The 21,960-nt window shown below is 45.8% G+C and overlaps 3 protein-coding genes across 7 annotated transcripts in view; all 3 read right to left on the bottom strand.

The window, feature by feature from the left end:
- The window catches only part of LOC125706287 (beta-1,3-galactosyl-O-glycosyl-glycoprotein beta-1,6-N-acetylglucosaminyltransferase 3-like), a 91,426-nt gene extending 83,821 nt beyond the window's left edge, over positions 1–7,605 (bottom strand). The window contains exons 1-3 of one of the 5 annotated variants that reach the window (XM_048972927.1): positions 7,514–7,605; positions 6,357–6,640; positions 3,540–4,028 (exon numbers count right to left, since the gene is read on the bottom strand). In XM_048972927.1, the coding sequence (XP_048828884.1) occupies positions 3,540–4,028; positions 6,357–6,401 (534 nt within the window). In that variant the 5' untranslated portion in view covers positions 6,402–6,640; positions 7,514–7,605. Of the gene's footprint in view, positions 1–2,876; positions 4,229–6,356; positions 6,641–7,513 lie in introns of those variants that run through there. The other 4 variants (XM_048972925.1, XM_048972926.1, XM_048972924.1 and 1 more) reach the window with 4 other exon arrangements.
- On the bottom strand, positions 4,599–5,652 carry LOC125706291 (actin-related protein 2/3 complex subunit 5-like protein). The gene has a single exon (XM_048972930.1). The coding sequence runs from the start codon at positions 5,541–5,543 to the stop codon at positions 5,091–5,093; it is 453 nt and encodes a 150-aa protein (XP_048828887.1). The 5' UTR covers positions 5,544–5,652; the 3' UTR covers positions 4,599–5,090.
- Positions 7,606–11,382: 3,777 nt separating the features above from the next.
- The window catches only part of LOC125706280 (proprotein convertase subtilisin/kexin type 5), a 30,567-nt gene continuing 19,989 nt past the window's right edge, over positions 11,383–21,960 (bottom strand). Inside the window, exons 8-16 of the mRNA XM_048972894.1 lie at positions 20,842–21,040; positions 19,647–19,870; positions 18,617–18,859; positions 17,988–18,233; positions 16,520–16,715; positions 13,847–14,052; positions 12,979–13,079; positions 12,614–12,785; positions 11,383–12,008 (exon numbers count right to left, since the gene is read on the bottom strand). Of these exons, the coding sequence (XP_048828851.1) occupies positions 11,605–12,008; positions 12,614–12,785; positions 12,979–13,079; positions 13,847–14,052; positions 16,520–16,715; positions 17,988–18,233; positions 18,617–18,859; positions 19,647–19,870; positions 20,842–21,040 (1,991 nt within the window). The 3' untranslated portion in view covers positions 11,383–11,604. The remainder of the gene's footprint in view (positions 12,009–12,613; positions 12,786–12,978; positions 13,080–13,846; positions 14,053–16,519; positions 16,716–17,987; positions 18,234–18,616; positions 18,860–19,646; positions 19,871–20,841; positions 21,041–21,960) is intronic.

Here is a 21,960-nt window from a genome sequence, read left to right as displayed (position 1 = left end):
AGGTGGGGGGATACGAGACAGAACTGCTCGAACTCGCAAAAATATGCTGAAGTAGGACCATTTACCCCGATAGACTTCAGCTGTCAGAGGGCGGAGTACCGAAACAGGTTCTACCGGAACATGGAGCCAGTGGGAAGGGAGCGGTCCGGCCGCTGCGGCAGCCCCTTTACGGGAAACCCCGAGGGCATGAAAGGGAAGCCCTGCGTGACGTGAAAGGGGCATCCTCGGAGCGGTCCATGACGTAGAACTATAGGCAAGGGCACAACACCTTGCAGGACTCTAACAATGCATTATCACCAACAACCTGAAGGGTGCGGCACTACTGAATGCATATGGCGTTTTACACAACTGCAACTCTCACTGATAGGGAGCGTACCCCTTCTTTAAATTACTACAGCTCATCAAAACTGAAGTTTGGGTCCTTTCCAAACCTCCACAACATACTGGTTCTGAGTTACTGAACTGCACAATTTAAGAAGCCATGACATTTCTATTCCCTAATGTCATGACCTTCTGTTTAAGTTGACATGCTGTACAGCTGGGAAACAATTTCATACAGATGGGTGAACACAGTGAAGCGAGTGTCATTCTGTGAAGCTGCTTATTTACATGTGGTTTGTTATCTTCACTAGGGGGCACTGCATACACAGACATTTACGTGCAGCATGCAATGAGAGGAGGGTGCTGGGTTAGGAAAAGACCACATGTGGTCATACAGATTAAGCAGCATGTGCCTGGTTTGGTCAGATAATGACAGGATTAACAGTTTCACATGCGTTTATTCGGCTGGCTTTACTGTTCCGGTTCTCAGCTGGTTTTACTGAAAGCTTTGTATAGACCTGTGCTCCCCTTATTCCATGCTTACCCCCCCGTGTTCAGTAATGCCTGATTTTAATGGTGATTTATGATAAATGGTGATTAGTTGTACCACCTTTTTATCGGTTCTGGAATAATTGTATTCATTTGTATTAAACTAACTTACAGTTCATCACCAGAACTGTATTTTAACAATGAATCGTTGATCTGTTTATCGCTATTGCTATGATTATCACTATTAACAATATGAAACTCACTGATTGGTGGTAGATTAACAGGAAAATGGACTGTAGTATATCAACCATCATTCCTATTATAGTTACCTCATAATTTCCGCTCCACTTCAGACAGACAAAGGATTTGTTAGGTCTGTCATAGAACAGGACTGATAGGATTCTTTGCGATTTCATAAAAGTAGTCATACTTCCATGTATCTATTCACCCATCTGCCAACCTTTTATCAATTACAGGTTGTAGGGACTCTTTCTGTGAATTGTTTTTTCATTTACACCAGGGTCTGTCCAATTCTCACTTGTCCACCACTTTGGACAAAAGCCTCTTCTAAGTAAATGTAATTCATATGGTGTTCATCTTTGGTTGAACTTTTACACTATTTGGGCCAATTTTCAATTGTTTCCGTCTTTTCAAAAGTCAGTAGATATTGTGGTCACTCTGTGGGCCTGAGGAATTCTATACATAAATGTTTCTCTCAATTTTTGACTGATTCTGAGACATTCTGAGAGTTAATGCTTTATGAAATGAGTTAAAAATTAATGATAGACTTTCTCCAAACACTGAGAAAAAAAACCACTGGTACTTTTTGAATTTACAATTATAATAGTGATCAGGCAAAATACTGTACAATAAGGATGCAAAGATTCAGTGATCTAAATGATATCCTGTGTCCTGTTTTACACCCACTTCCAGAGTATTATACAAGATTATCTTCATTGTGCATCACATTTTCCTTGCTCAGTATCATAACCCACCAAAGCGATCAAAGCCATTAATAATTTGTAAAAAACAAATTGATAAATCAGCATAAACCATCATTATAGTTGTTCACTTCTTCACAAACTTTATGTTTATTTCTGTTTAAAAATGCATTTGGGAAACTTTAGTATATCATCAGTGGTGTTATTCATTATCTTCTCTGCTGTGTTTGAATACTGGAGGTCAATCGGTTTTACGTACACAGCTGAGCTCAGTTTATGCTTACTGGGAACTGTTTTATATGTACTGACTTTAAAGATCTGTTGTGTGTTGAGGACCAAGCAAGTTGTTCTGAAAACTTGGGAATTTTCAGCTAAAAACTAGAAGAAAACAATTATTAGTGATTTAGTTGAATGGTGCAATTAGTGAATATGTACGAGACCATTTCATTCAGTTTTTTTTGCAATTTATTTGACTTTTGGTTATGTCAAAAACATAAATTTATCCGTTTATAAGTTTTATACGTAGTCTTCAAAATACTCATGACTCATGAATACAACACCCGGCTCGTCGCCTCCTCGTGTGTGCCACGCCCCCTGGATTACCCACGTGTACTTCCCTGATCGTCTCCAGCTTTGTCCACTTACTTTGATTAGTCCCGTCCTATTTAAGTCCTGGTCTTACCTGTTTGCCCTAGCCCCTCAATAAACCCCCAGTTTGCCCCGTGTTCTGCCTGCCTGCCTAGTCTTTTGCACGCCTGCCCGCACGATCGCCGTTCTGCTTGCCCCGATCGTGACACTCAGCATACAATGCCGAAAAAAGTTTTCCACAATATTATGAATAAATTATATGATTTTGTATTCTGGATCATATATTGTATTGGATGAAGATTTTTGAATCTTCACAAACTATTAGAAGAACATACATGAGAACAAACACAATTTTTTTTTAAAGTGAAATATTTAAAGGTGCAGGACATGTAAAAATAGTTTTCACAGACCATAAAGATGGCCATGTTCAGGCATCATTATACACTCACCCTCCTTAATACAGAGAAACATCCCCTTCTATGCTTGTCCTTAAAGGCTAATTTACATTGATTTTCCATAGAGAGCCTTGTAACGAAGGTGTGTCTCCAGGCACTTGAGGGCAACATCATCGACCTGAGGGTCAAACTTGTTTGCTAGAAGATGCTGCTGATGCAGCAACCAGCGTAAGTCACCAGCACCAAAGATGCACACTGCTCTGCGGTGGCTTCCAGTACAGGGGGGGTACGGGGCCCCTTTACTCACATCCCCTTCCAGGTAACTCCACTTCACCAGTCGGGCTATGGCTGTCATGTCTGAGTACTGGAATTTTTTGTTGGGAGGACTGGATCCAGGCATAGCTGGCATTCGGAGCAAAGTGGCCCACAGGTGTTCATCGGGGCTGTAGGTGTCTTTTTCCCATTCCAGAAGATTCTGTACCTCCTGGCTTTCAAACACATGCCTTACAAATTCACGTGTGACTACGAAGTACGCATTGCCTGAGAACATGGGTGTGCTGATTGGAGGAGGGGTCTTCCTGATATCGGTCCTGATAACCGAGTCATGGGTGACATTGTGATGATACTGCCAGCGGCCTTTCTTGTGCTCCGGTGTCTCCTCGGACTCCATGCTGTTCCTGCCGTTCAGCCATTTCAGGCTCTGAACTATCTCCGCGTTTGTTTTAATAGGGAAGTCAGTCCCACAGGTGTTCAGCAGATACATCCACTGGACGGGTGACTTCAGCAGGTCCTCCATGCAGTTCAGGTCCGCTTGGACGCGTGACCACGATGCATACACCACGCTCTCCAGTCTGCTCGCCACAAACACGTTTGGTAGACAGGACACTATGGACCTAACTGCGTTCTTGTAGTCCTCGGAACATTTCTGATCTATATGTACGCAGTACACGTTCTGGGGAGCATACAGGGCACGGAGCAGTCTCTCAAACATCTCGATCTTCTCATGGATCACCATGGAATAAGCAATGGGAAACTCTTTCTCTTCCTGGCTCAGTGTGTTGGTGAGGTATCCCCTACCTTCCACATAGGCAGAACAGTCCTGTGTTGCATTCAGGTAGAAGGTCTCTGTGAACATCTGTTTTTTCTTTCTCGTAGCCAGGAGCCGATCAAAGCCAGCCTTTGTGGTCTCTGTCACATCTCCTCGGATGATGGCAGAACAACCGAGGAAGTCGTCTTCGTTTGTATGCAACATGTATGTCGGTCCTGAAGGCAGGTCAGGTATTTTCCAGAAAAACTTTAGGAAGACAAATAAAAAAATGATGATCCCAAATAAAAATATGGATAATATTAAAATCGTATTGATAATCTTAAAGCGTGCCATATTCTTATAGAGTAGATTTACTTGGTTAGAATCTTTTAGGTTTACCTACAACACATCCATCCTTCCAAGAAGATAAATGTTACATACTGTAGAAGCTCAGACTTGTGTGAGGCAATCTGGGTAACTGAGAAAGAGAATTTATACTAAAACATTAATCATTAGCGTAGAGTACTGCCCATGTTTATACAGTGATAAGTGAGTAATTTCAAGATGCTATGATGCTATGTTATGACGCATGAGGCATCAAGCATGGTGCAAGAATTAAAGCCTGTTCATACATGAAAATTATTTCGAACGTCTACCCAAGGGGTGTGGTTAAGCTTCATGCGAACTGAATGAAGCTAGCTAGAATTTGTTCAGTATCAGCCTAGGTATCATGAATGAGCATTGCCAGACAGTTTATGCTCAATGTTCATTCATGATACCTGGGTTGATACTGAACAAGTTCCAACTAGTTTCATTTGGTTCGGATATCAGCTGATCTAGCTCAATTTTTGCAGGGCAGTTACATAACTCTGCCGAGGGAACCCCACCACTAAAAATGTCTGGCGGTGCCTGTTTATAAGTCCTGATTGTATAAGGTACATTGAAGCACCATTTTCAAGAAGTTCATTTTTGAGCTACTACTCGTCACACCAAGGCCTATATTTCCTCCTGTACTACGGAACATCTCATTTTTATAGATGAATTTCAAGAATTGAAAAAGTTAAGGTCTTCCAAATTAAAAAAAAACCCAAACTCAACAGGAATGTGAAGATATGCAAGACTATATACAAGAAAATCATGTATATTAAATACAAGAATAAACACCCCTCACAAACTTAGCAACAGGCACAATGCGAGCCCAACACTTAAAATAACATTTCTGTTGTTTTAGTGTTCCGATGATCGTCAGTGACTGTCTGGGGAAAAGTCCATCCACCGGCTGCTTGCCTACATCCGCCTACATCCTCTTCTTTGGTGAGGGACAGTCTTTTAAACGGTCTTTCGTGCAGTGAGAACTCGCACGATGGATCCTAAGCCACCCACTGCAAAAGCCTTTTCATGCCACTGCAGGAACATTACGCTGCTGTTTTCCGTGGGCTTCTCGAATCCCCTGTAGATGTACTTCATCAACAAGTCCACGCCGTTCCTGTCCAAGGAGCGGACGGCCGTCTCGATCTCGCTGCTCCGGAACGACGTGAGGACCCTGAGCACCGTTGCCTGTGCCTTCCCCTTCACAGCGGCATTCTTGGTGTTGATGGGAGGGTTCCTTAGTGCAGTGTGAAACGCAGTCATCATGTCTCCTTGTCGAATAAGGTCGTCGACCTCGGCGGCGTCCGGCCCTTGGTTCTCCGCCGCCTCCTCCTGATCGTCCACGAACTTGTTTTCGTCATATTCGTCGATGTCGACCCGTCGGAACCGCGATGAAAGCGTGTTTCTCGCCATCAGAGCCGGTTCCGGGGGAGGGGAGGGGTGGGGGGAGAAGGTTATTCACACCTTGTCGTCCTGGCGCTCGGTGAAGACAAACGCCAAGAGAGCGGCGTGCAGTCCGGCCCGCAGCCACAACACCGATCCGTAAGCGAAGGTGTCGATCAGCACTGTGCACTCAGCCCCCCCCAGCACCAGCCCACGATAGCTGACCTACCACAATAATTTGAATTCATTTCCACACCCCTCACAGCCACACCCACCACCACGGACCCGGCAGACATCCATTCTGATGAACTGTCATACGCCCCCAGCAAGATTACACTAAGGGAAATTGGTTCGCTTTTCAGCTAGGCTGACCCCTCTGGGCTCCCGGTCTAATACTGTTCATGTTGGATATCTGTTCAGTTGTTAGCGGTGTGCTAATAATGCTATATTTGTGTTTTTAGTGTGCCACTGCCGTATTATTTCCAGTGTAAAACTGCCATTTTCCCTTTTATTACTGCATACTCGCTTATATGAGATTAGCCTCAAGTGTTTGTGTATTTTATTTTGCTTTTACACTGTACCAGTCCCACCCGAGTGTGGAGTTTTATTTTCCCCCGTTTGAGAATCACCTGTAAAGGGAAGATTGTAAAGTGAAAGAAACTTATGTAAATCTTCTTATTTTCCAACAAAAACATCTATTCAATTAGATCTATGGAATAAATTAGACCCCAAAAGTGTGTTTGTGTTCCTGAGTGTTGTTTCTCGGACCACATCTCTAATACAATTTTATCGTAAAAAGGAGGCAACAAACCAACATGATCTTAAACTATCGTATCATCTCACCTGGATTAGCCCCATACAACAGAACTGCACAAGGCTTTTGTCCATTTATCCTTGAGGTCGGACGCTATCCAAAACTCCCTGCGCTCCTTGCGCAGACATCCCCACCAGGTTTCTATCGATTGATTCGCTGTACTCGTCCCCTCCACACAACTGCCTGTACTTTGAGGTTGGTTGGGCCGGAGCAGACATTGAAAGTCCCGCAGGAGTGTGTCCTCTGTACCAAGGTCCCCAGTTACTAGGTACTTGGAAATTTTTCCACCAAGGTGTCTTGATTAACTTCACACCTATTTTAATGGAAAGAGATTAAAAAACCATTAAAAAGATACCTCATTTGTCAATATATCTTTAATAGAACCAGAGATATTGAAGATTTAATATGCCTGAAATCGGCTTTTTGTTCTAATGTAATTACAATTAGAACTGTAGAAAAAACTGTGACTACTTAGAATAACTTCGCTCTGCATGGGCGGAGGGCAGCCTGCGCCTCATTCAATAAGTGTAAGAAATTGTAAATAGGGTACGGTACACTTAAACAACCATAACTTTGCCAATATCTAACCAATCTTAGCGATTTTTGTTGTTGAATGTTAAAATGAAAATTTACTTGGGGGTATCTACATTAACTGGCATGATGTCCAACCAATCAGGAGCCAGATCGGTGGTCACGTGACATTGATCCATCCTCCGTACAGCACATAAAATCCCTTCAATCTTCAATCATCCAGAAGTGGGCACACGATTGTATAGTGTGGGCATGCATCGATCGTCATCATAGTTGGAAATTTTCACATTTAGGGTGCAATAAATATGCCTGTGCACAAATAATCGATGCCCCACGATTTTTATTTAGCGCGTGAAAGTTACCTTGTTTTCAAATTGTTGTTGCTCCGCGAATACTGAACCAATTTTGATCCGGTAAAAAATAAGAAAATCAAGGATAAATAAATTATTCAAAATGGCGGATCTCATAAGTTGAATGCAGAGCTAGCCGCGAAAACCGCATTTTCGCACCCAACCCGTAGCCGCAGCTGAAAAAAATGACGTAATCACACGGAATATTAGAGTGAGCGACCAAAGCAGGATTTCCAAGTACCTACTGTTACAACTTGAGGACAACTTTTCAGATGCTGTACGGCTTCAACATAACTCCCGATTACCTTGGGATCGCTGCTGGTGGTATAGGTGTCACGACCAGGCTGCGATCGCTGGGCGAAGCAGTGCGGGCAGAAAGCAGGCAGGCAGGCAGGCAGGCAGGCAGAATAGGGGGAAACTGGGGATTTATTCAGGAACCGTCAAATGACGCCAACTAACATCAATGACGGATAAAGAACTAAGCCAAGACATGGACTGAAATAGACAGGACTGGGTGAAAATAATCAGACACAGCTGGGCTAGATCGGGAAAGCACACGTGGATAATCAGGGGGCGTGGCACACACGAGGATCGGACGAGCCGGGCATGACAATAGGCATTCAGCCAGATAATTTTCCTGGAAAAACCATCAATGCAGCCATTGATAGAAATGCCAAAAGGTTTCAGCTTATTGCGAGGGAATGCAAAACTATTGCGAAGGTAAGCAAAATTATATTTATTTATTTATTTTTATTTCCCACCCTAAAATTTTTTTCCACCCTGACCTTTTAGGGGCTCCGTAGTTCCAGCCTTTGTGGTGTCTGTCACGTCTCCTCAGATGATGGCAGAACAACCGAGGAAATCGCGTTTATATTCAGCATGTACCTCGGTCTTGAAGGCAGGTCAACCTTTTCCCAGAGACTTTTCAGAAATGTTTAAAACCATTACTGTAAAAATGAAATTGTAGGAAGGGATTAGGCTGGTTTGGGGCAGACACAACTGGGCTGGGATGCACCATTTTCCTTGTGTGCCTGGGTGTTGCTTTTGCACACTTGCCCTTTAAGAAGCTATACATCAGCTGTAGGGAAGTGCATAGTACTGTTCACTTTTGTTAAGGGTGATATAAGCATATTCTGTTTGATGAATTGCTGAATAAAATGCCTTATATGCTTGTCTGACTGAGACTGATTGTTCAAAGCCGTGACATTTTTCCAGAGCTTATCAGTTTATTAAAGGCAGTGACAGCAGTTTTACTATATACTATGGGACAATTGTTACAATCCATCAAAGAGGCTGATAAATGATTGAAAGGCTTGCAGTGGCTTTGTGAGAAACCTCCTGGAGAATCATTGAGCTCATTTTTAATCCTTAGAGTTTTGTCCAATCATGGAAGAGTCCAGGAGCCAATAGCTCGCAAGAAGACTGATCACCTGTAACGAATAGCCCAGTATGTGTATATATACTTGCTAATGTGTGAGGTACCGTGAAGTTGGTCCTTAGATAACAAGTGGTTTCCTAGTACTATGTCCTGATCTACTAGTCTATACTGACCTCCTTTGTTTTTTCTTTACTGACTTTGAATCTTGGATAACAATGTTGGCTCTCTGTTAGGGCACTTTTCTACTGCAAACAGGCACCATACTTTTGGTACTTTACAGAAGTAGCAACAGTATCGTACTTCTTGGCTTGGTTTTCCACTGACACAAAAACGGAATAACATAGTATCATTACAATATGAGGCTGGTATTTTTGTACTGAATTTGAAAAATGGCTATTGCAGATAGGGCTGGGTAATCTACAATATGTACACCAACACTGCATGGACCATAACAGTCAGCTGGGTTGACATCAGGCTTTTTCATACTATCCAGGCATTGTGAGTTTGGTTAAAACATTTTCTGTCTGTCAGAGGGATCAAAACTTAGCAAGCATTGCAATTTTAATGATTGTTCCTTTTCAGGATTGCCTTGTATTTGTTATTTAAATCATTCTTTGAGGCAGGTTATTTGTATAACAAAGAATGATAATAGTGCACACATTTGCATGTCCTGCCACAAAGCACCAAAAACGTATCCCAGCTACTGTCAGCTGATCAGAAATCAGTTGAAAAGGAAAAGTAACGCATTTTTAGTGCGAAAGTATGGAAAAGCAGGGTGTCATTATTTCTGGACAAGCAGGCCTTCGCCAAGTTGTTCAGTAAGGAAGGAGCTCTGAGTCTTCGGTAGGGTTACTTGCTTATGGCAAAAAATCATAATAATGATTATTTTGGTCAATATTGATATTATGATTATTTAACATGACGTTGACTGTGGAAATATCATGCATTAATCGAAAAGGCGATGAATGAAAGGCTGCATGCCTTACAGATTAGGCAATGCGGCAGCAATATTACAGTCCTTCATGAATGACGTGCTCCTCGATGTGATTGATTGATTGACTTAGAGATGTATAGTGGTCTACATTGATGACATGCTTATTTTCATCCTCAGATATTGATGATCATACTGGACATTTGGTGTGTCCTGAGCCCCCAAGGGGTAAAAATGGATGTGGGGAAGATAAAAGCCATACACAAATGGTTCAACCCAAGACGGTGAAATAAATGTGGAGCACCCTGAACCAACCAACAACCTTGGTCGCACATAGCACATAGGACCTGCTCCCCTCACAGGTAAATACTGTGGGGTTGGTTATAGTGAACTGCTTCTCTAAGAGGTCCCACCTGGTTCTACTCCTGGAGATATGAATAGCTGTTCAGTAAGTGGACTGCCTTTTTAATCAAGTTTTTCAGCTATTCAGCATTCTCATGGACGTAGTGGTTCCTCAATTCACCTCCTGCATCTGGTGAGTCATTTATTTGAGTCTGTATCATGCCCAGTCTAATGGACTGATGGAACGACTGATCCAGGAGATCGTTTGGTACCTGGGACAGTATTGTGTAGCAAACTAGTTAGATTGGAGCCAGTGCATCTCGCTGGTTCTGAAAGAGTGGAGTACAGTGCACATACATCCCCGATGAGCCATCTGTAAACAGGAGGCGTTGATGAACTGTCGCCATCGGCTCACGCCATTAGTCCTCCCTGGTAAATGTTGTATGGCTTGCCACCAGCGACATCAAACTCCGAAAAGTCCATTCAGAATAATACGATGAATCAACCCAATAACTTATTCGCTACTACAGGACCCAGGTTTTGCTCATGAAACTGGTTCATTGCAGCCCCCAGCACCCCAAAACACCCTCCAATCCCCCTCACCCCCCCATTTGATACATGTGTGTGGTGAACCAGTTTACTCCATCTGCACCCTGTTGGCCTCCTGTCTCTGTTGTGAACTGTTACATTACATGATAGACTGAGAGGGCTATGATCTAGAGGATCAGTCCTAGGTACCCAGGAAGGATATTCTAGAACCAGCATTAGAGGCAGAATTTCAGCACGACCACTCAGACTGCCCTGCACCCAGGGCACCAGGTTGGCCACCATGGTGGAGACTACATGCGTCAGGACCCATCTGTGAAGAATGGGCTACTGCATTTCACAGACCCGGATCTTCCCAGTGCCTGGTTAACATTCTGCAGTGCGCCTGAGGTTCTGATCTACACTTTTATACTGAGCCGTTTGCCTGTGTTCATCGACTTTGAATTATGATTTATGTCTTTGTTCTGTTCTGCTTTATGACTTTCTTAGGACTGTGTTTTGGCTACATGTGTTTTGAATAAAGCACGGATTTTTCAACACAACGGACCCCCAACACGTTCTTTACAATTGCTCTACGTTTTGTTTGCTGGTATCTTACCCCGGCTTTGCAGTTTTGCTAGTGTTTAGATTGCAGGTTTGTGGCTTTGGTTAGCTGGTATTCTGTGGTATCGTCAGGCTGCTGGAGTCCTGTTTTTGGTTTGTTTGTTTGTTTGGTTTTTCTATTTAAGTCCTGCTTCCCATTACCTTCTTCCTGCAGCGTTCTGTTCAGTGGTCATGAGGGCTGCCAGGCAGAGGATCTGGCATTGTGGGTGGGATGGTGTGATTCAGGGTGTGCAGCCTACTACTTTGTTAGTCGTGGAAGTGAATGGCTTACCAAGCCCTTCGAGTCCAACTGTGTAACTCTATACATTAAATTGCTGTTATTTTCCGTCTCTGCTAGCCCTGACAAGACAAAAAAAATCATCCGATCACTTGTTTATTTATTCATACTTAATTCTCTATACTGATGCATGCTTTGTCAGAAAAACAAATACATTTCAGATGCATGTACTGGAAGAACATCTTTACACGTGCGATTGTGTTTGTACATATAGTAACCTACAAAAGAGGGTTTAGTGGAACCAGGGGCCTATTGCTTTAAGGATAACTATTACTACCCGCACTTATAAGAATAGTCCTTTGTAAGAAAACAGTGACATCTATTGTCTGTTCAGAGACGTGTTCTCATCCAGGTCCTCCTCTTCCTCTGCCTCTGTCTCTGGATCTTGAAGGAAGTTGTAGCGGCGATACAGGGTGCCATCGCGGCTGGAGTAAACCACCTCTGCCTCGTCTGTCATGTTGCTGGGGTCCTCCACACCGTGGGACATCCTGTCTTGAGTGGGCCATGCCTGGGCACTGCCGCTCAGCGTCTCATAGCTCCGGCGCCAGCAGAACCACTTCCTGGTTCTGGCTTGGGCCAGCAGGAGAAAAGTCAGCCCCAGTGCCAATCCAAGGAGTAACACGGTGGTGAGCGCAACTGGCACGTGCCGAACAGCCTGGGGCTGCTGGTCCCAGACACCTCCATGTTTCTCTCCCAAAGGTGTTGGGGGTTCCACACAGGACACTAGGGAAAGGATGAGAGTTGGGGATATTAGAGCTGGGAATTACAGGTTTGCAGGGTCTGTGATGCTCCACTGGATCCTGCGTCTTGACTTATTCACCAACTGGACCAAATATCACTACTTGATTACTTGATTTTCTGATTAAAAACATTAGCTAATGTCTGGGCCCAGTCAATGAAGTATTCACAGCTGGATGACTTAGGTGATCAGTGTGTCAGTGAATCAGTTCAGGATCAGGGATGTCAGATGACGTTTCATATAACAGTTGAACAACTGATACTTCAGAAACCTAACCCTCATCAGTGGTTCTCAAAGTCGGTCCTCGGACCCCACTGCCCTGCTTGTTTTCCTGCTATCCCTGCCCCACACACAAGTCCCAGCTGTCTTTCAGCTTCTGATTGAGTGAACACAGCTGATCCAGGTAATCAGCAGTGTGTGGGGCAGGGAGAGCTGGAGAACAAGCAGGGCAGTGGGGCCCGAGGACTGAGTTTGAGAACCACTGATGTAATACATGTAATGAGTGAAAAAAGAGCCTGACGACCTGATGATTTCCATTACCTAACATCCAGCAGGTGAATTGCTTGCAGGGCAGGGGCCAAAAACCCACCTGAGCCTGCTACACAGGGGCAGCAGTCAGTGCTGTTTGACCAAGGCTCACAGCAGGTCACACAGCGGTTCTCTGAAGCATGCAGAGCGTGGCTCCGGGGGCAGGTTAAACACTGGCTGGGTCCAGGGCCAGAGCAGGTCCTACATGATTGGTCACATGGTTCACACCGTTCCTGGGGAAACGTTTAGGACAAATTCATGTGTAGCGAGAAGAAACTGTCGATCGTATTGGCAAAAAGTCAGTCCAAAGGGGGGATTCAAGCTTCAATACCTGGGGTGGGGCTGTTCATGGGAGACATAAAATAAGATTGAATTACCCACAAAGCAGACATCAGGGCAGCTTTTTACAGGAGCTACAGAACTTACGTCCTCTGTGAGGTAGCGCCTCTCCTCACACCGGGGGTGACACATCCCCTCCTGTAGCTTGTTACCCCAGTGGCAGCTCAGACATCCCTGAGGGCTGGCATCTGTGAGGGCGAAAGCTCCACTCAGGCACTACGGCATGCTGCAGCCACAAACACCAGAGTCAAAATGATACCGAAGAGGAAGTGACACAATTCTGACAATACAGCCAATGAGAGCGCATCGTGCAGCAGTGTGGTGGAAACCCTGCTGTCGACCTACGCAGCAGAAAAGCAGCCGAATGACCGGATTCTTCTCAGGCTGTCAGGGAGGTGAGTAAACGTTGGCTCACCTAGTGATACAAGCAGTCCTGTGTGACCATGTGAAGAATTCACAAAGCCCCTTTGTGAATGAATGATGAAAAATGATTCCTTTGTAAATAAGATGGAAGGAAGCAACGTAAGCAGTGTTAAACAGAGCAATCCCAGTGACGCGTGAGCCAGGCTAAGGTCCGACTGCCAGTTCTGTAATACAGACGGCCACTTCTCCTTCCACTGCCATGTGTCCTTTCTGTGAAAACTATTTTTTGTCACAGGTAAGAATCCATATCTAACCTAATCTTAATAACCAATTACCTCCATTCAAAATGAAAAATCACTTCGTAAGGAAAATTTTACAATGATTGACCATTTAATCTGAATTAAAAATTAAATTCAGTGCATTTATAAAATGCGTATGTCACTGTATGGGAGAAATAAATGACACATAAATTATTCGGTAAGACAAGTTGGCGTGAATCATTTTCAGCTGTTATTGTTAAATGTGCTGTGAGTGTCGGGGGGAGCACTGGCTGGGGGGTACGGTGTGGGTATGACGAGGGTGGTGCTGTTACCTCTGCAGGTCTGGCAGCTGGCATGGCAGAGTCTGCAAGTCCGGCCCAGCTGGAAGAGCCCGTGTGCACAGTGCTCCGCACATCGCCCGGTGCCCAGCACCTCCAGTGAGCTGGGGGGGCAGGACAAACAGGCATCTGGCCCCGAGCTGGAGCACGACTCACAGGAATTGTCACAAGGCTCACAATGCGCCGCCTCACTGTAGTACCTGTAACACAGCCCACAGAATCCATTCAGTTTTCAGTCCAGTCAGTCTGAGGCTTATATTCACTATCCACTGTAGTCACATTTATGTCCGGAAGGGGGTCCTATAGCGAGCTCCCTTACCTGGTTACATGGGGATCTAAAGGCTGCCCCTGCCACCACCGTGCAAATTATCTGTCCTGTGCAAGAACAGCTATCACAGCTATAGCAGGACCTGACCTACTGTTGCCTCAGACTATAACTCCCACATCAAGTGCTTTGTTAAGCAATTCAATCTTTCGTTCAAGCAGATGCTCCAACATGTTACTGACAAAAATGGCCAAAACTCAGACTTGATGTTGTCCTATGTCTTCTTCACCATAGGATTTGCCCCTTTTAAGCTCTTCTCCAGATGACGACCTGAAGGCTTGCAGAATATTTCAAAGCAAGCCACGAAACACCAATCCTCATTGCACTGGACATTGACGGAGCACATGGGAAGGGAATGAGAAGATCATGCTGATTACCCAGGAGCTCATGAAACAAGCTCAGCTGGTCCAACAACAGGCCTACATCTAGCTTACCCAACGGCGAAAGTTCAGCCCTGGCCTTGTCCTCCAAACTTCCAAATAGCTAACATCATAGTGGAATCCCACAAAATATCAGGCCCAGCAGTCAGGCCTTGGGTCCTCTGAGCAGGATTATCACATCACCCTAAGTAAGACCCATGTCATATCCAACCTTAAACAAGGATCAAACCCCTGTTGGGGAGAAAGGAAGAGGCACGCTAACTGCACATGCCTTTCCTTGCCTGCTGGATATACGACTTGGAGGATGACTGTCCAGAAGGGACCGCCTCCTCTTGACTGACCTCACCTCTGCCCATAGACCTGTGCCTGCCTGTATTTCTGTGTATTTTCCTGTTTATTTCTCCATAAATAAACCAGCCATCAGCCTGCTCCTTGGTCACCCCTGCCTCCTTGCTGGAGGATAGTACTGTTTAGAGGTCCACTGTTTATTTGAGTTTCTTTCCTTCCCAATAACAGCGATGTAATCTGCATGGAATACGAATGCAGATGAAACTATTGTATTCTCTTCTACACAGGTTTGGGCTTCCAAACGGACACCACAAGGTCACAGCTTCGTCTTTAGCTGAGAGTTCATAGTCTCTGTTTAACCATCACTCAATATTTATATAACACTGTTTTAACCAAGGTGTTTACAAAGTGCTTAGCAGATATTTTAAAAGAAGAAAAAGAAAGAAATGAAAACAGAAAAAGCACAAAAACATAATGAAATACCACTACAGTCGTGGGTCTTTAAGCCCCCGCTTCTCTGTAGAGAATTCTAACCCCTTTCCTCATCATCGATTTTACCCCCTACCTCATGGGGACTCCAGCCCCTACCTCACGGGGACTCCAGCTCCTACCTCACGGGGACTCCAGCTCCTACCTCACAGGGACTCCAGCCCCTACCTCACTACTGACTCCAGCCCCTACCTCACGGAGTCTCCAGCCCCTACCTCACGGGGACTCCAGCCCCTACCTCACAGGGACTCCAGCCCCTACCTCACTACTGACTCCAGCCCCTACCTCACAGGGACTCCAGCCCCTACCTCACAGGGACTCCAGCCCCTACCTCACGGGGACTCCAGCCCCTACCTCACAGGGACTCCAGCCCCTACCTCACTACTGACTCCAGCCCCTACCTCACAGGGACTCCAGCCCCTACCTCACTACTGACTCCAGCCCCTACCTCACAGGGACTCCAGCCCCTACCTCACAGGGACTCCAGCCCCTACCTCACTACTGACTCCAGCCCCTACCTCACAGGGACTCCAGCCCCTACCTCACAGGGACTCCAGCCCCTACCTCACTACTGACTCCAGCCCCTACCTCACAGGGACTCCAGCCCCTACCTCACAGGGACTCCAGCCCCTACCTCACGGGGACTCCAGCCCCTACCTCACAGGGACTCCAGCCCCTACCTCACTACTGACTCCAGCCCCTACCTCACAGGGACTCCAGCCCCTACCTCACAGGGACTCCAGCCCCTACCTCACTACAGACTCCAGCCCCTACCTCACGGGGACTCCAGCCCCTACCTCACAGGGACTCCAGCCCCTACCTCACTACTGACTCCAGCCCCTACCTCACAGGGACTCCAGCCCCTACCTCACTACTGACTCTAGACCCAACCTTGCCAGGGACTCTAACCCCAACCTCGCCTGCAACTGTACCCCATACCTCACCACGGACTCCAGCCCCGACCACACCAGGGACTCCTGCACCTACCTCACTTCACAAGCAACTCTACCTCACCTGAGACTCCAACCAAGTGAATTATCTTAATGACAAGGAAGCCTACCATTGTGATTCATTTGTCAGAACAGATTGTCAGATATCTGGGATGCTCTAAGTCTGCCCCACCTTCTCTGGTAATCTTTTCTAAATGGTTCACAGAAGTAGACATATTGGACAATGGCTGCTTACCCCGTGGGACAGTGAGTTAAGCATAGATGCAGGAGCTGGAAGTAGCCATCGGTGCAGGTGAGGCAGTCTTTTGGCGACGAGCCCATGCAGGTGCTGCAGACAGGGTCACACCTTGAGCAGACGCCCAGCTTCACACCAACAAACAGCTCAACAGCGCTGTAGGAACCAGCTGGACAATCACTGACACAGGACCCATCTGCGAGACAGAGGGACACATCAACAAGGATGAGGCCACCCCCGAAATGTGACAGGCCAGCCTGCAATTAAAGGTTATTCCAAAGCAGGAAAGAAGGTACTTCAGTAATGTACTTTATAATTGCTTAGCAAGTGTATATTGAAAATAAAGGCATACAGGTTGGATTAAAATCTGTGGCTGACATAAAAGAAGCTGGTAGAATGAAGCTGTATTTCCTCACCAGATTTCCTGATGAGTAACAGATTCCACAATCACCGTGACAGTGAACTTTGACTGAGAACTGAAAACTATATAATGATATTTATTACCATTTAAAATGTATGCTGCGCAAAATTAGACATTTGAAATATTTATATGTTGAAAATGTAAAGATTTACGCGAGTCACACCATCCATTGATAAATTGAGGCTCTGTTGTACGCAAAAAAAAATTAAACATTTCCGTCTTAAGAAGAATCTGTGCTATTACAAGTGTGCTAAATTAAAACTTTTAAAAGAGCAAAGAAAAAGCATGCCATGCCAGCACAAACATTCACAAAAAACTTATTATATTTCCCATTTAACTAAGTAGACTTGGGGATTTATTCTAAATATTCTCACAGTGTTAAACTCTAAATTTCTTTCGATACCATATTTATTATTGCAAAATGCTTTCATGTTTTTAAGTTGCTGTCCAGGACTCAAGTAAATGGTATATTTGCTTCATAACCATATGTAAACAGATTTAAACAAGACTTTTTGCCTCAAAGTACAGATGTCCATGGAAGGAATGTGTGTGTGCAGACAGACATGTATGTTGGGTAAGTTCTCCAATTTGGGTCAGGCACAGTCGGTCAGGCTTCAGGGAACAGTCGAGTTAGGGGGACCTTTCTTAAGCGTCCCCAGAATCTAAAAGTCATTCAAGCTCAATCATCGGATGTACAGTATTTCATACAACAGCTGGAGATACAGCAGTTTTCACCACTGTTCACATAGAACCCATCCAATGTCACCCAGGCAAATGGCTGCATAGATATGGGTACATCGTTAACATGATATGGCCATATATCAGCACCTCAGAGTTTGTTATTGGAGATTTACGGACATGTGGACGTCCATCAGGTTTTCACTTGGTTTAGGAGCAGAATCAACTTATCGCTAAAACCTTATATGCCCCCTGTGTAGTCTAATACCACCAAGTGACATACATCTGTGCGCTTGTTCCCTGTGTTCTGACGTGCCCTGTGTTGGCCTGTGTGTGTGGGGGGGGGGGGGGGGCAGGGGGGGTACTTACTGTAGAGGTACCGGGGCACAGTGCATGTCTCACACTGGGAGGCCCCTGGTCCCACACAGGAGCTGCAGCTACTGTGACAGGCCAAACAGCTAAACCCATCTTTATGGAGGAAGGTCCTGGGGGGGCAACTGGAGCCGCCAGTGATGCCGCACCGCATGGTGTTGGGGTCCAGGACCAGGCCTGGCTTGCACTGGGTGCACTGAGTCGCCTCAGGCCCAGAGCAGCTCATGCAGGTCTGGTCACAGTCTGTGAAGCAGTAAGAATATTTATCATGCATTGATAAATCAGCACTCTTGTATATTTATTCACCAGCAGCACCAAGCTGTCCTGCTTCTATGTTACTGTATCTCGTACATTGTATGTTAATGTATATGACACGTCTGTTTATGTATACCGTGCAAGTCATATGTATATTACCTGTCTTTGCTATTCTGTTGATTATTTGCTATCTGAATTCTGAAGGGAGGTTCTTGTAAAATAAAGGCTCTGAATCCTTTTTTGAGTCCTTCTGAACCCCAGAAGCATTTGCTGATGACACATCGTTAACTTGACTGGTATTTCTCCTTCGTGCTCCTCAGGATTTAAAGAAGGGCTGATCCTGTTCCCTTTACCCAGCGAAATGGTCTCACCCTGACATTCGCCGACTGCAGACTGGTAATAGGTTCCCACGGGGCAGTCAACAGAGCAGGAGCCCTGGTACAGTCTGGGCATCCTCATGGTACAACTGGCACAGTCGTCTGCCTCGGGTCCCGAGCAAGAGGCACAGCTGGGGTGGCAGGGCACACAGAGGCCCTGGTCCAGGTCCTCGAAGTAGCCCTCAGGACAGCTGGCTTTACACACTCCATCCAGGAGCAGGTAGAGGAAAGAGCAGCCTGTAGGGGGCGACAGTAAGCTTCCGCACTGTAGGGCATCGCAACCTTCTGATGTTTGCGAACTGTTGCACGTCGTACAAAAAGTTTATGACCGGGGGGGGCGTAGCCGACGGATTGATTGTCAATTTCATAACTTTAGCCATTTGAAGCTTTTTCAAGAGCAAACAGAATATTCATAACAAATGAAAATGAATAGCTTATGTATAGTTGAATTTATTTTGTCAGTTTGAACATGAACCAGTCTTTCTGCCATGTGGAATGCTGGCTGGGAACCGCTACTGCATTGGACACTGTGGGGTGAGTCAGGTGACACCGTGATGGATTACAGCTGTCACTGTCCCTGTGATGTATGTGAATGGGTGTGTTTGGCTGTTCCTGTTTTAATTGCAGCCTGGCGTAAATGGCTGCGTCAGGACCTGTCACAGCTATGGCTGTTTGTCTTTCCGTTCCCTCCCCAGTGAAGTGGCGCTTTTCTTTTCATGTCTGCCTTGTTTGTGCTGTCCCACCCCATCTTTCCGGACTAGGATCCCTCTCCCCGCTCAGCCTCGTGCCACGTGGCTCTGCCCCTACCCTCCCCGAGCGGAGACCGCTTCATGTGTCCAAGGACAGACCTCTCGCAGGGGAGCTTCTAGAAGAACTGACTTTAGATGCTGTACTTGCACTTTAAACAATGACATCGCATTAATGGGAGACCCTGTTTTTCACAGGGATTTCATTTAAATTGCTTCACGCTGCCCAAGTGATGATGGCCTCGCCTGGCCGTTACAGGACTTGGTCAGTCACTCACGGTCGCAGGTCCTGCCGTTGGCACACGCCTCACAGTGGGTGGGGCAGTGTGCACAGGTGCCGTCCCCTGCCGGGTAACTCCTTGGAGAGCAGAGGGAGCCACAGCGCCCCCCCTCCAGGTACAGGCCGGCCACGCAGGAGAGGCAGTGGTCAGCGCTGCCGTCGCAGGTGAGACAGGAGCTGTCGCAGGTCTCACACCGCCCTGCTGGGCTCTCAAAGTAGCCACTGCAAGCAAAGGATAGGGCCAAAATCGCAGCTACTGACTGATAATGCGGACATGGTCAGTGTGACAGAGCTGCACTTCAAACCAGCCCAGGAAGGTCAATTCTGCAGTGTCTTTCATACAGTAAAGGTAACAAACATCTGGAGATAAGTACAGACAGTGCCCAGGTTATGAAGGAGATCCTCTCCTGAAGTCTTTAAGATTTGTAGGTAAGTCAGAGCAATAATAATACACTACACTACATAATAATAGTAATAATAATAATAATAGTAATAGTACAAAAAAGTACAATAAAAATCTACATATGATAGTGTACGGCAACTTGAACCATACACTATCTTGAGAACTTGAGAATTTCTGAAGTCCACCACAAACTAGTGCGTGGGTTTGTTATTATATAATAGGATAGGCAATTTATTAGTAAGTGCAAGTTGTCCATAAGTTGGACTTTCTTAACCTGGGGACTGTGTGTAAGGGGTAAGGCATGACAAGCCCTGCATCAGACATTTCACAAGCACAGCTGTGGATACAAAGCACCCCCCACCCCCCAACGTTAATACCACAGTCACTACACATTTGGTTTACTTGTTTATACCCAAAGACATTATTTTCAAGTTTATAAGCTGCAAATGCTTTTATTAGTAGAACTACTTTCTTCTACTTATAACTGAACATTTCAGTTTAGTTCCCATTGCTTTTAAATCGTGCTCCACGGCTGGAATTGTAAGTAATGTTAATGGTCGAATTACAGCTTATAATCACACATTAATCACCACACTTCTGATCAATCAAATTCAATGATTCAGCAGTGCTGCAGTGTAGTAAGTTAATATCTTCTGTATTTATCTCTATATTCAGTAGATATAATTACATGCTACCCAGTGGAATATTGATATTAATGTTTATATGCTCCCAGTCTCTTCCCACCAAAGTTCTTGAGGAGAAGGAAAAGGTTCTTGAGGAGGTCACTCACTCGGGGCAGCTGGACCAGCACTTGCCCTGGTGCAGAAAGAGCCAGTGAGAATCTTTCCGGCAGCTGGTGCACAGGTCACCCACACCCTCGCAGGTCTCACAGCTGGGGGAGCACTCCTCGCAGAGCTGTGCGTCCATGTTGGCAAAGAACCCAGGTGGGCAGCGGGTCACGCATGAGCCCTCTGGGTCCAGTACGGAACCTGGGAAGCGATGCATGCACTGGTAACGTGTTCATGTCAAACACAAGAAGGTGGCAGCTGGAGAAGACACCAGTTCCCCTAACACCAGTGCCAGAATGTGGTCATTAATTATGTGAATGTTTTTCACCTAGAACCAATGAAACGTATATTTCGGTTCTTACTGGAGCCCATATCTACATAGTTTCTCACTGGTTGTTCGGTTTCCAAGGCAACTAGTGAGAAACACACATGACCTTGAAAAGAATCAGTCAGGATCAGCTCTTAATATGTAGGACTAGCCAGTTAAAATGCTGTACCAGTGATTGTTACTGGTTCTAACCCCAGTGGTGACAGAGTGATTTCACCGTCGGAGCCTTAAGCAAGACCCTTAACCCCCAAGTTTTCCCGAGACTGATTTCTGACCTTGTTTCCTCGAAATGTCCATCCATCCATCCATCCATTTTCCAAACCGCTTATCCTATTGGGACGCGGGGGGTCCGGAGCCTATCCCGGAAGCAATGGGCACGAGGCAGGGAACAACCCAGGATGGGGGGGCCAGCCCATCGCAGGGCACACTCACACATACACACCTATGGGCAATTTAGCGACTCCAATTAGCCTCAGCATGTTTTTGGACTGTGGGGGGAAACCGGAGTACCCGGAGGAAACCCCACGACGACACGGGGAGAACATGCAAACTCCACACACATGTGACCCAGGCGGAGACTCGAACCTGGGTCCCAGAGGTGTGAGGCAACAGTGCTAACCACTGCACCACCATGCCGCCCCTTACAGTGCTAACCACTGCACCACCATGCCGCCCCTTACAGTGCTAACCACTGCACCACCATGCCGCCCCTTACAGTGCTAACCACTGCACCACCATGCCGCCCCTTACAGTGCTAACCACTGCACCACCATGCCGCCCCTTACAGTGCTAA

This window comes from Brienomyrus brachyistius, chromosome 13 (assembly GCF_023856365.1).
Source record: "Brienomyrus brachyistius isolate T26 chromosome 13, BBRACH_0.4, whole genome shotgun sequence".
In the NCBI taxonomy this organism is placed as follows: Eukaryota; Metazoa; Chordata; class Actinopteri; order Osteoglossiformes; family Mormyridae; genus Brienomyrus; species Brienomyrus brachyistius.
Note: the sequence above shows the minus strand (reverse complement) of the source record. Positions and strands in the feature narration are given on the sequence as shown.